At 45.4% G+C, this 12,712-nt stretch overlaps 1 protein-coding gene across 2 annotated transcripts in view; it reads right to left on the bottom strand.

The window, feature by feature from the left end:
- Positions 1 to 21: 21 nt before the first annotated feature.
- Positions 22 to 12,712, bottom strand: part of MEFV (MEFV innate immunity regulator, pyrin) — a 31,971-nt gene continuing 19,280 nt past the window's right edge. The window contains exons 3-11 of one of the 2 annotated variants that reach the window (XM_082713299.1): positions 9,749 to 10,582; positions 7,779 to 8,134; positions 7,253 to 7,348; positions 3,992 to 4,222; positions 3,591 to 3,613; positions 1,846 to 1,961; positions 1,634 to 1,666; positions 1,248 to 1,280; positions 22 to 1,085 (exon numbers count right to left, since the gene is read on the bottom strand). In XM_082713299.1, coding sequence (XP_082569425.1) covers positions 532 to 1,085; positions 1,248 to 1,280; positions 1,634 to 1,666; positions 1,846 to 1,961; positions 3,591 to 3,613; positions 3,992 to 4,222; positions 7,253 to 7,348; positions 7,779 to 8,134; positions 9,749 to 10,582 — 2,276 coding nt within the window. In that variant the 3' untranslated portion in view covers positions 22 to 531. Of the gene's footprint in view, positions 1,086 to 1,247; positions 1,281 to 1,633; positions 1,667 to 1,845; positions 1,962 to 3,590; positions 3,614 to 3,991; positions 4,223 to 7,252; positions 7,349 to 7,778; positions 8,162 to 9,748; positions 10,583 to 12,712 lie in introns of both variants that reach the window. The other variant, XM_082713298.1, reaches the window with a different exon arrangement.

The following is a 12,712-nucleotide window of genomic DNA, read 5'->3' as shown; positions in this document are numbered from 1 at the left end:
ACAAACTGAGTGCAAACTGAGTGCAGTTATGACCAAGTTTTATAATTGATTTATTTATGAGGCCTAGCCAATATTCTTAAAATCCGTAATTCATTAATCCAGGTACAAAAATATAATAGTCCAGTCTGCTTGTTTTGTTTCTCAGCTTTCCAAGTCCTCAAGGAAGAGGATAGGAGGATAGAATGAGGGGACACATCCTTGCCATAGAGCTCTGGGGCAAAATGAGGGTGAGCTCTCTGCCTTAGTGAAATCTCAGGGTACTAATTCATACAAGGATTTATTAAGCTACAGCCATGTACTTCTTCCTCTTAGGTGTCATCAGCACATGTTCTCTTTACCCTTTATTTACCAATATTTGGGTTCTCAGCTTATTTCTGCTCCCATTCCATAGGCTCTTTGGGCACAGGCACTCTTCTCTTGTTACATTACCACAGCAGCTGGAACCCAGTAGGCATTCAATAATGACAGTTGAGTGTACAGATTCAAGATACAAGGCTGGGAGCCGGAAGAGAGATGCAAAGTGTTGGGCATTCATTGAGGTCTCTGGTCAGCCATGGGGCAGATGGTCAGAGGATCCATGTTCTTCCCTCCATCATGTATTCCTGGGCTGAACATAGGCTGAAGGGCCCCAGAAAAAGAGAAGCTGGTGAATGTGTATATGAGGGATTTGTATGTTACATTGTAAAAGGAAATGTCTCCAGCCATGTAGTCCAGGAAGATGCCCACACGTTTGGGGGCTTCCCTTATCTGCAGGCGTGTTGGGGGAATGGTGGACACCTGGTACTCATTTCGCTTCATCATCATCACCACCCAGTAGCCATTGTTGGCTGACAGCGTCATGGTCCCTTTCCTGCTTGCGGATGCCTTGCAGATGCCCAGGATCCACCCTGTCTTGTTTCCCACCTCCACTTCCCAGTAATGGCGGCCAGAGAGGAAGCTTGGAAGGCCTAGGGCAATGGTGCAACTATCAAATCTTTCTGGATTGTCAGGCAGACGATTCCACTTGTTTCCAAGTCTTACGCTCTTCAGGTTATTAGAGAAGATGAGGTTGGGGTGGGCAGTTTCTGTATCCAGAATCACATTAACTGCAGAAAGAATTAGAATACCTTGTTGGGGGTCCATGGACAGTACACCCACAGGGTTCTCCCCACCTCCAGGGCACATTAGGAACATTCTTCTGGAACACACTGGAGGTCTGCACAGGGACCCAGCAGGTGAAGTCCACCTGCCTTAGTCTGGACACTTACCAGCATGTGCCTGAGCGCAAATCAGTTCTGGAACTACAGAGAAAAAGAAGAGGGGAGGGGTGCGGTGAAACCTGAGTGTCTCAATTCAGAGAGTCTGAATGTACCCTGGTCATCACAACGAGGAAAGACAAGGACCCCTACCCCAGCTCAGGACCTTGTTTCCTCTCCTTGGATTAATCCCATTCTCCTGGACCCTATAGCCTGCCTTGGTGACTCTGTGGTCTGATGAGTTGACCCAGATCCCAAGTCCAGCACAGAGCCTATGAAGGCTTTCTTCTGCCTTTGTTACAGGTGTTATTCTCTCTTATGAATAATGCCAGAAATCAAGAGCACAGGGAATATGACAGTAACCCTTGGCAAGCACATTCTGCCTTCGCTATACTCACCATTGAAGATGTCCATTTCTGAACACAGGGTTTCTGAAAGAAGAAAGGGAGCTTGAGTTAGGTTCCCCAGCTAGAGTTAGATCAGGAAGAAGCTGAAGATGGCATCAGAAAGGCCATGGGAGTTGGAAAAGGGATGTCAGAGGGGTCTTGGCTACATGGACATCAGAGAGGAAGCAAGCAGGTGCTTCCCCATTTCCCCCAAGCCCACCTACCCCGGAAAGACTTCATGCTCTTCTCCATAAACTCTGATTTCTGGTAGATCAAGTGGATCTTTTTCTCCACCTCTGGAGGAGTGTACCATGGCTTAGGAACAGTCGCTATCTTGACCCTAGAGACAAAAGACTGTTGGCCAGAGAGCCGCTGGTGCATGGGGTAGCCCAAGTTCCCATGAGGTGGAAGTAAGGTGTAGAGTCCACAGGGGACACCCAGCCCACTTGGGCTTGGCAAAGAAAGTCCTCCCTGGACTCTGAGTTTTTGGTTCTCAACTTTGGCCACAGATTGGCATCACCTAAGGAGTTAAAAAAACCCACTGATATCAAAACCACAGTGAGTTTTAATAATGGCCTTCAAATGGTGTTAATATTGAAATGCTCAGCCCAGAATTATCTAGTCAAATTAATTATACTTCTTTAGTCCTTTTCTGTTGAAATAAAAATGATAGTAAATAAGAAGAAAACCACAATGGGCTATGACTCATTAGGATGGTTACTATTGTTTTGAAAAACTGAAAATGACAGGTGCTAGCAAGGATGTGGAAAAATTGGGACTCTTGTGCATTGGTGCTAGGAACATAAAGTGGTACAGACACTGTGGGAAATAGTATAGTGGTTCCTCAAAAAACTAAATGTAGAGTTACCATATGACACGTCAATTTCACTTCTAAGTATTTGCCCCAAAGGATTGAAAGCAGAGACTCAAACAGATAGATGTACAACGGTATTCATAGCAGCATTATTCACAATAGCCAAAAGGTGGAAACAACCCAAGTGTCCATTGATAGACGAAAGGATAAACAAATTTTGGCGTACACATACAGTGGAATACTACTCAGCTGCCTTATAAAGGGATGAAATTCTGACACATTTTACAATATGGACAAACCTTGAAGACATTACGAAATAAGCCAGACACAAAAGCACAAATACTGTATGATTCCACTTATATAAAGCAATTAGAGCAGTCAAATTCATAAGGACAGGACGTAGAATGGTGGTTGCCAGGGGCTGGGTGAGGCGGCAATATAGGGAGTTATGTTTTAATGGTACGAAGCTCCCATTTGGGAGGATGAGAACATGCTTCAGATGGTGGTGGTGGTGCTTGCACGACAATAGGGATGTACTTAATGGCAAGGAACTGCACGTTTAGAAATGGTCAGAGTGGTACATTTCATTTTATATGTATTTTACCGCCAAAAAAAGAGAAAAAAAAAACCAAAAAATTTATGCTCTTGAATTTATGCTCTTACACTCTTGAAGATCTGGATTTAATTTGTGTGCCAGAGCCTGGATGTCAGGATTTTGTAAAGCTCCTGAAGTAACTGTAATGTCCAGCCTCCTCCCTTCCCTCCCCTTCCTTCCCCGGTCTGGGCTTAGCATCTCCACTCCTAGACAGTCCTTCCCTCCCTGAGACCATAAACATTTGTGGTCTCAGGGAGGGAGGCACTTCTGCAGGAACAGTTTTCATGAGGCAAACTGCAATCCTTAGGAAGATTTCTTAGGAAACATCATTAGCACGATAGGCTGTGTTCATTCTTTGCTGTCTTTGACCCATGCTCTCTCTCCTGATCACACTCCCATTTTCCCTACGCAAATCCAGAAAGCACTTAGGAAGCTGCAGGAGATAGGAGGAGACCAGGAGGAGTCACACACCCGGGGTTGGGAGCATCTCCCTCCTAGGGATGCCTCCCCCACTGCTTCCTGCAGGATACCCAAGGGAACATGAGGGGACCTCTCGGTACCTGTGCAGGGTGACTCCGATGTCCTAGGAGAGAAAAGAGGGAAGCTCTCCATTATCAGTCTCCTAGGGGCTGCGCTGACTCCTGGTCTTTCCTCCTGGTCTTTCCGCTCTGGGGTGTCAACAAAACCCGGGCACCTCTCCCCCATTCTAAGTTTCATCACCCGAAGTGGCAGCCTGGTGGGGCTTGCAACAAAACTGTGCCCAAACCCTGCTCTTCTCTTCTGGGAGATGCCAGGGGATCCCTTTGAAAGCTGGGGCCTCCCTGGGCTCCTGAGAGGTCATCAGAGGGGTCTGGTCACAAGACCTTTGTCTCGTACTGACTTGGGAAGAGCTAATGGCAGTGCTGGGAGCCCATGTCATCCTACTGGGCACACTGGGCAGGGGAAAGCCAGCCACACTCACCTGCATGAGCTGCCATTCTGGCTGGGACTGCTTGGCCTCCAGGTCCCCGATCAGCTTGTCAAGATGCGCAATGTCTCTGGACACTTGGGTGCTGTATTTCTCCCTGACCTGGCCAATGGTCTGGCTCAGATCCTCTACTGAGGCCACAAAGAGCTTCTCTTGCTGCTGCAGATGACGGTACAGCTGCTCCAACTGGTGCCGGAGTCTCTGCTTCTGGGTTTCAGTTTGTTTCTGAGGAACAGAAAGGTGTAGGTGTCTGTGCAGTGTGCTGGATGGGTGCGCCCAGGGAATCCCTAGAAGCCCACCTCCTGCAGGCGGGTAAGAGGCTGGATCCCTCGGCTTCTTGGAGGACTGGATTTCAGAGAAGGAGACAAAATGGGCCAGAACCTTCCCGAACAGACTGAGGGTGGCAGGGGCTGGCTCTTGTAAAATTCCCTAAAACCTACTATTCTGAGTTGATTTGTATCCCCTCCAAAATTTATGTTAAAGTCCTAACCTCTAGGATCTAAAGAATATGATCTTATTTGGAAATAACATCATTGCGGATGTAATTAGGTAAGGTGAGGCATACTGGAGTGGCCATTAGAGTGGGGAAGGTGGGACAGAGACGCAGGGAAAACAGCATGCGAAGAGACAGGGAAAAGATGACATCAACCAGCTGAGGGTAGAGTCCCGGAAGATGTCTCTCCTTCACAGCCCTCAGAAGGAACCAGTCCTGCTGATGTCTTGACTGTGGACTTCTGGCCTACAGAACTGGAGAGAATACATTTCTGTGGTTTAAGCCATTCAGTCTTCAGTACTCTGTTAAGGCAGACACAGGACACTAAGATATCTGATATCATCTTTTTCCTTCCTTGAAAGCCAGTGTGAGGATGACATATGCCTGGGGTTGTAAATGGACAAGGTTATAGCCACCAAAGTGTCCAGGAAGGAGACTTGTCTCTACTCCCCACCAAAGTGCTGGCATGCAGAACATCCTCAATGTGGCTCTGAATGAAGGCATTCAGTCCACCTAGTGAATGTAACTGAACTTGACTTCTACTACCATCACACGTGGGTCCGTGTTCTATCAAGAGCTTCTGTGGAAAGGTGGAGAGGCTCTAGAGAGCCTTCTCCTTCCTCTATGGAGGGAGAAGTCCCTTCAAATCTTCTAAGACTGGACTTGAGAGATCTCATCATTTTGAGTTCTTTAGTCCTTTTTTTTTAAAGGTTTTATTTATTTATTTGACAGAGAGAAATCACAAGTAGATGGAGAGGCAGGTAGAGAGAGAGAGAGAGAGGGAAGCAGGCTCCCTGCTGAGCAGAGAGCCCGATGTGGGACTCGATCCCAGGACCCTGAGATCATGACCTGAGCCGAAGGCAGCGGCTTAACCCACTGAGTCACCCAGGCGCCCCGAGTTCTTTAGTCCTTTTGAACCAAAAATGTTTCCTCACCTTTTGTTGTTAAGGATGCTAACATTGGCTTTTTTTTTCCTTAAAGAGGACAGATCGGTTGTCATGTTCAATGGCCTGTGTTCTAAAATTGTCTGATAATTTTGCTCATGATTAAATTCAGGTTCAGTATCTTAGACAGGAATACCGTATTTTTAATGCTCTGGGCTCCCTAACACGTCCCACGGGGAGGCAAATAGTGTCCAATTTGTTCATGACTTTTATTCAGGGATCAGTCACTTGGTTGAAGAGGGGTCTGCCTCGCCTCTTCAGTATAAATATGTATTATTTCCTTTATAATTAATGAGTAATCCAAGGGGTGGTACTTTGAGAGGATGTCCATATCTTTTTCTCTTACGAACTTCTGCTAAAAATTTTAGCATCTGTTGACGATCTTTGTTGGTGTTGATTGTTATATTGGGGTTCGTATAGTGGAGAATTTCTTTTTTGAAGTATTGAGAAGTTTTTATTGATTGATTGATTTAAGTAATCTCTGCCCCCATCACAGGGCTTGAACTCAGGCCTCTGCGATCAAGAGTCATATAATCTCTGACTGAGGTAGCCAGGCACCCCATAACCATCCTTCCATACTTGTTTTAGCTGTCATTGTGTTGTAAAAAAGAGTTTCCCACCCCTTCCATATGATTAAAAAATTATATATGTATTTTGACTATTGAAAGAAGGAGGAGGAGAAGAAGTCTTGAAAACAGCATCACCTTTTCTTGGGGGCTCATGTTATGGCGAGTGTCTTAAGGGAAGACCAGACCTTCTTATCTCCCTGAGTTGCCCTGTGGCCCAGGCTTCTGCCTCATCTTCATGGTGGGAGGCATCCCTGACCTCTGCTTTACCCACAAGTTCCAAGCCACATGGTATTATAAGAAAGGGGTTTTCTTTTCTTCTTTTTTAGACAGGAGAGAGAGAGAGAGAAAGAGCTGGTGAGTGGGGTGGGGAAGGTGACGAGGGGAAGGACAGAAGGAGAGAGAGAATCTTAAGCAGACTCTACACCCAGCATGGAGCTCAATGTGGGCCTGATCTCACGATCCTGAGATCATGACCTGAGCTGAAATCAGGTCAGTCTTAACTGACTGAGCCACTCATGCACCCCAGAAAGGGGTTTTATTTTACTACACTTCATGAGCTTTTGCAAAAGTTAGACACCTGGGCCAATGCCATGCCCACCCCCATTCCTGCCCTTTGTTATCTTTGCCTTTTCCCCATTGTGGTGTGGGAGATGGGTTCTGGCCAACAGAAGGGGTCAGACAAATTAAGGCTGTTTGGGATCATTGAATTTGCTTGCAGGGAAAATGGAAGCAACTTATGTGTCCAGGTTCAATAGCGGAAGACCAACAAGTGTATTTATTGAAATCTGTGGCATCACAAAATGACAGTTTAAAAGAAAATGTCTAACCATTTGAATTTTAAAAACTCATATGGTTTAAAAAAAACTGAAAAGGACAATTATAAAAACAATACAAAGGAGTATTTAAAATGGGAAAGTTTATTTTCCCATTTCCTCAATCCCACCCCTCAGTGACAGCCACTGGTGTTAATTTCTCTAAACCATTTTGTGGTGAATATGAGAAAGCACAGTCTCCTTGGAGATTTCCTTTCCTGCTGGGTATTGGTCTCCCTCTCCAGGGACGAGCTCATCCTTGGACTCCTGTTACCCCTCTGCCCCCTCAAAAGCAGGTGATTCTAAACAGGTGATCAGTTCTGCTTCCCTATGAGACAATATACTTTGGGGACTCCCCTGCCCACTTTTGGCGCCCTCCCTCCTTTTGCAGGGGTGAACTCAGGCAAGGATTGGCCATAGAACACCTCTGCCCTTACCAGCAATTTTGCAGTCTTCTTATCCCCCTGAGATCTCTGTTCCTCTCCAGATTTTCTCAACGCCTTCAGATGCTCCAGCTGCTTTTGAATTTGCTCCTGAAAAAGAGGCACTTGTTGAAGCCTAAACTTGGCCTCTGCCATCTTTAGTTGGGCCAACTCTAGAGGGGAAAATCTGCTTTAGGAGATTTTGCTGCTTTAGGAGAATTTGCTGCAGCCAAGAGCATAGGGAGGGGGCCCAGGAAAGGGATGAATCCATCACTCCAGGGGAAGCATATCCAAGAAGTGGTGAGAGAGAGAGATTCTTAATGTCATGTGGGTACCTGGATTCGGCCATACCTGAAGCTAGTGCCCTTGGATCTCAGGTCCATGAACCAGTAAATTCCCTCTTTGCTGATCTGGCTTGTATTGTGTTTTTGCTACTTACGGCCGAAGAATGCTGAGTAATGCACCAACATCCAAGGGTTGGGAAATAAAGTAGCCCGGACTTTTAAAAGCCTCTCCCCTCCCAACCCCCAAGAAGACCTACCTTGTATTCCAGGGCAGCCTCCTCGATGGGGCGCACCTGGTGGCCTCGATGCTCCTGACTCAGACTGCAGATGAGACAGATAGGCTCCCTATGGTCCTCACAAAAGAGCAGCTGGACCTGCTTCATGTGTCGCTCACACTGTGGTAGGGACTTGGGGCTCAAATTGGCCATGTGCAAGCCTTCTTGCTGCTTGTAGTCTTCGGAGTTATTTACTGTGAGTGAGGCCAGGTGCACGAGGCTGCTGGATGAGCACTTGCCTGAGGTCTTGGGTTCCCTAGAAGCAATGGAGTATCTGCAGGAGTCATCTCTTTCCTGGGCACGGCCAGGGGGATATACAGCCTCATCCTGTGGCTTCCCTGGAGACATGGCAGTGGAAGAATTTCCTGAGTGACAAACCCAGAACGTTATGAAGGGGTGCTTACAAAGGACAGCAGAGAGTGACAGCAAACCCGTGCTTGGGACAGACAAATTCCTGGTTATACTGTGGCCACTTCCAGCTTGTCCTCCCCTGACTTTGCTCCAGCAAGGCGGCAGACTACCCAGTGGACTTGAGGGCTAATGGCTTATGACAGTCCTGAGACTTGGAATTCCTGGATAATTATCTTAAAATAAAAGGCCTTTTGTTATAAATTCCATGCTTTCCTCCTATACATATATGGATGTAGCAGGTGATATAAAGGTAATGTGACATTCTGACCAGTGTTTGCTTTGCCGCATAAAACCACCATCCAGGCTTCTCATGACCCGAATGAGAGACCCCCTGGGGACAGTGATTCACTCATAGCCTGACCCCTAGCAGAGGTCCTGGCACATGGTAAGGATGTGAGAAGTGTGTGTTGAATGAGAGAACCAGAGGGACCTCTCTTCACATCCCTGTGCAGGAAGAATTCAATGGAAGTAGGGAAAGGGACTTGACTTTATAAGGCTGAAGGGTATAAACCCAACATGATGACAGAGAGCTACAACCAGCTGTGCCCTAGGACCATAGCACAACTTCATAAAGCAGAAATGACAGGAGGTACAAGAAGAAACAGAAACATACTCAATTCATTAGTCCCCTCCCATCGCCTCTCACAAGATCCCAGGAATTCATATCACATCTGTAAGTGAGACTGTGGGAGGGCCCCGTAGTAACCATTCTCCCCTCCTTTCCTTGTGATAGAATTGATTGCTGCTCCCCCCCCCAACAAAGACCCCATTTCTTGCAGTTAGGTATGACTATTTGACTACATTCAGGCCAAAGGGATATAAATGAAGGCATCACGAGCAGCTTCTAGAAACTTCTGGAAACTTTCCCTAAGCTTATACTCTTCTCCTTTGTCCTTCCATCCTGGTGCTTAAAATGAGGACGCCACCCTCTGAGACCATGAGTTTGAAAGCAAACTTGGTGGAGCAGAAAAACAGCAGGAGCCTTGGTTCCTTGGTACCTTATCTGTTCTGAGCCATCACGTTATTTATGTAAAGAAGAAAGAAACTTCTGTCTTGTTTCAATTAGTGCTATTTTGACATTTCTATTACCCACAACCCAACATAATCCCAATTTCTGCCTCCTTAGTAAAAGAGATTTAGGATTTTAGCCAATAGCTCACCTCCCTGCCCAGAGAGGTGAATGGCAGACTCTTAGCCTCATGACATACAGCCATGGGGTCATTGTGAGAAGCGGGTATTTTTACCTAGTCTTTCCCAGAGGCTCAAGCTGGGGTCCATGACTGACTTGGCATTCTAAAGGATTTCAAAATGTCTAAGAACTTGAACTTTGATGCAGCATTTTATGATGATGTGCATACGTGCATTTATTTTTCAGGATTCACAGCCTACCTCAGATTCTCTATGGGTTGGGGATCCCAGGGGGGCACTCAGGGATCTTGTGACATAAATACAGTGGGGATAAAAGGTTTGTGGGGGAACACCTGCACAGGTCACCCTTCCTAAGGATGTCAGATCTTCTGAGTTCTGGGGTCCTTTCTTACCTGAAGAAGGGATTTCCAGACCTGAAGAGTAATGGAGTTCACTGCCTACCATCTCCCTCAGGGCCTCAGGGGGTTCTTGACCCTCAATTCCATTTTTCTTTGAGGGTCCTGTGGATTCTGGATGCTCCCAGGTCATCTGGTCTCCAGACAGTGATGCACTGGAAAGTGTATTCCTGAATACTCCCCCCTTCGAAATCATGGAATGTTCTGGATTCCTGGAGCCTTTCTCTGGAGCCACGGTAGCACCTACATCCAGAGTGGCCACTTCACTGGGGGCGGCTGCTGAGTCTGGATGATCACTTCTCATTTTATCTTGAGAGAGAAGAGTTTCTGGTTTGGGAGTTTCTCTCTCTCCCAGAAAGATGTTAAGTTCAAGACTTCTGGGTCGCTTCTGCCCTGAAGGTAAATGTCCTTCAGAGATCTTGGGTTTTATTCTTCCTAGGGACCCAGTATGCGGCCCAGAGTCAAGTTCTTGGAGCCGTCCTAAAGAGTTGGCATTCCTGGGTAGCCTGGCACTAGGACTCCCCTTCTCCCCCTGTGGTTTGCTAGGGAGTGGGCTTCTCCTGGCACCCAGAGTCATGCTCCTGGGCCTTGACTTGCGCAGCATATCCAGGCCCTCAGAACTCTTCTGATCTCTCTGTTTTCCCGGAGGCTTCTTCTGGGGCCCCCTTCCGGCCTCCTGCTGGCTGGATGGCAGGCCAGGGGCCCCATCACCATTTTGCCGCTGCCTGTCACCTTTCAGGCCATCTGGTATCTTCAGACCTTTGGGCTTATTCTCCCCAGAGGAACAAGACATTGCTGAACCATCAGTGCCACTTGCTTGTATCAGAAGCTCTGCAAAGAGAACAGGATGACAAGGCATGAAATTGTGCAGTGCTCAGGGCTAGGGGTTGAGAGAGAAGGGAGAGAAGGAAAAATCCTTTCAGAAATGACAAGTTCAGAATGTTCTAGGCAACAACAATTACCATTAAATAATAAAATGCTAAAAAAAAGATAAAAATAATAAAATGCTAATTATTTGCTATATATTTCTCAAATAGTGCTTTTCAAACTTCTTTGGCAGGAGAGCTTGTTTCCAATATAAGTCTTACACAAAATTCTTTATTTGTAAAATAAATATCCCCCCTGGTTTACTGGTATTAATGTGTGTGTGATTATAGGTGTGTAAAACTCTCTTATAAAACCCATCAATAAGAAGAATTAAGGTATTTGGCATAAAAATTTGAAAACAGATTTTGAAGGACAGTTAAAACTTCAGAAACTAATTGACTTCTGTTTTATTCTATGGTTTCACAACATGAAAAAAATCTTAACAGACAGGTAAGTAAGTGGAAATGGTGGTTTTTTAAAAAGATTTTATTTGTTTGAGAGAGAGAGAGTGAGAGAGAGAGCATGAGAAGGGGGAGGGTCATAAGGTGAAGCAGACTCCCCGCTAAGCAGGGAACCTGATATGGGACTCAGTCCCGGGACTCCTGGGTCACGACCTGAGCTGAAGGCAGTTCCTCAACCGACTGAACCAACCAGGTGCCCCTGTGTTGTTGTTGTTGTTGTTTTTAAAACAGCTTGCTTTCGGGGCACCTGGGTGGCTCAGTGGGTTCAGCTTCTGCCTTCGGTTTGGGTCATGATCCTGGGGTCCTGGGATTGAGCCCTGCATCGGGCTCTCTGCTGAGCGGAGAGCCTGCTTCTCCATCTCTCTGCCTGCCTCTCTGTCAAATAAATAAAATTTAAAAAAAAAAAACAGCTTGCTTTGAAGTTTCAGGATATGGTTTCATTAAACAGAAATGATAGGAAAGGCTTAATTCCAAGGACTACATAAAAAGGAGTTCAAGGACAGCACAAACTATTACCCTGGTGGCCTCTAGAATTTCAAAATTTTATTAATGACACATTTTAATATGCATTTGTTGGTTTTATAAATTAGAAAAGTTAATAAAATTTGGATTAAGTATTTGTTAACATTCTAAAGAATCCCTGAATTATCTTCCTTGGATAGAACTTGAAAACCACTACTCTAACGAATAAAAGAAGATATCCTGTAATCAGCCCTTTAATTTTTGGTAGAAGAGGCTCTTACTAAAATTGCTTCAGAGCTGTTTAAAATGCTTTGCTGTTGCAAACACTTGGCTTCCTGGGAAAATGTAAGTTCCTCAAACTGGCTCAAGAACAAATGGGAAAGCCCTGAAGATGCTAATAACCCAGATTGTTTATTTATTTATTTAAAAGATTTTATTTATTTATTTGACACAGAGAGAGATATCACAAGTAGGCAGAGAGAGAGGAGGAAGCAGGCTCCCTGCTGAGCAGAGCCTGATGTGGGGCTCAATCCCAGGACCCTGGGATCATGACCTGAGCTGAAGGCAGAGGCTTTAATGCACTGAGCCACCCAGGCGTCCTAATAACCAGGTTTTATAACATGAAATTCTACTCATCAGATCACACTGGACTGAGATCATGGTTTCGTCCTATCAGTCTTTCATTTTTTTTTCCTATCAGTCTTTCAAAGAGTGGAGAACTTTTATGTTATTTAAACATTCTACTCCAGAAAAATACGTGGAAAGCATTTCTAACGTGTCCTCAAAGTCTAGAAGTAGAAGAAATACTCAAACACTAACCAATACTTTTTAAGCCCATTACATATTTGCCCCCACATCTCAAATAATAAAAATTCTTTGAAAGCAAAACTCCAGTAGGCCATACTCGTTGATCAGAGTGTGATAAAATCAGAAAGTTACAGCAAAATAGGAATAGAAGAACAAGGAGGAGAAGAAGGAAGAAAAACAAGGAAAGAGAAAAGATGAAAGAAAGGAAAAGAATTGGGAATTTTAGAATACCTTTGTGAAATGTGTCAAAGAAGAGCTCAAAACTGAAAATAAGTGGATTTCAATGTGAACATTACCTGTTGACCCTGCTGATATGGTCAGTTAGCAAGCCCCCCCCCTTTTTTTTCTCTCCTGAAGATACTGG

Source organism: Mustela nivalis (assembly GCF_964662115.1).
Source record: "Mustela nivalis genome assembly, chromosome: 19".
In the NCBI taxonomy this organism is placed as follows: domain Eukaryota; kingdom Metazoa; phylum Chordata; class Mammalia; order Carnivora; family Mustelidae; genus Mustela; species Mustela nivalis.
This window is presented reverse-complemented; position numbering and strand designations above follow the sequence as displayed.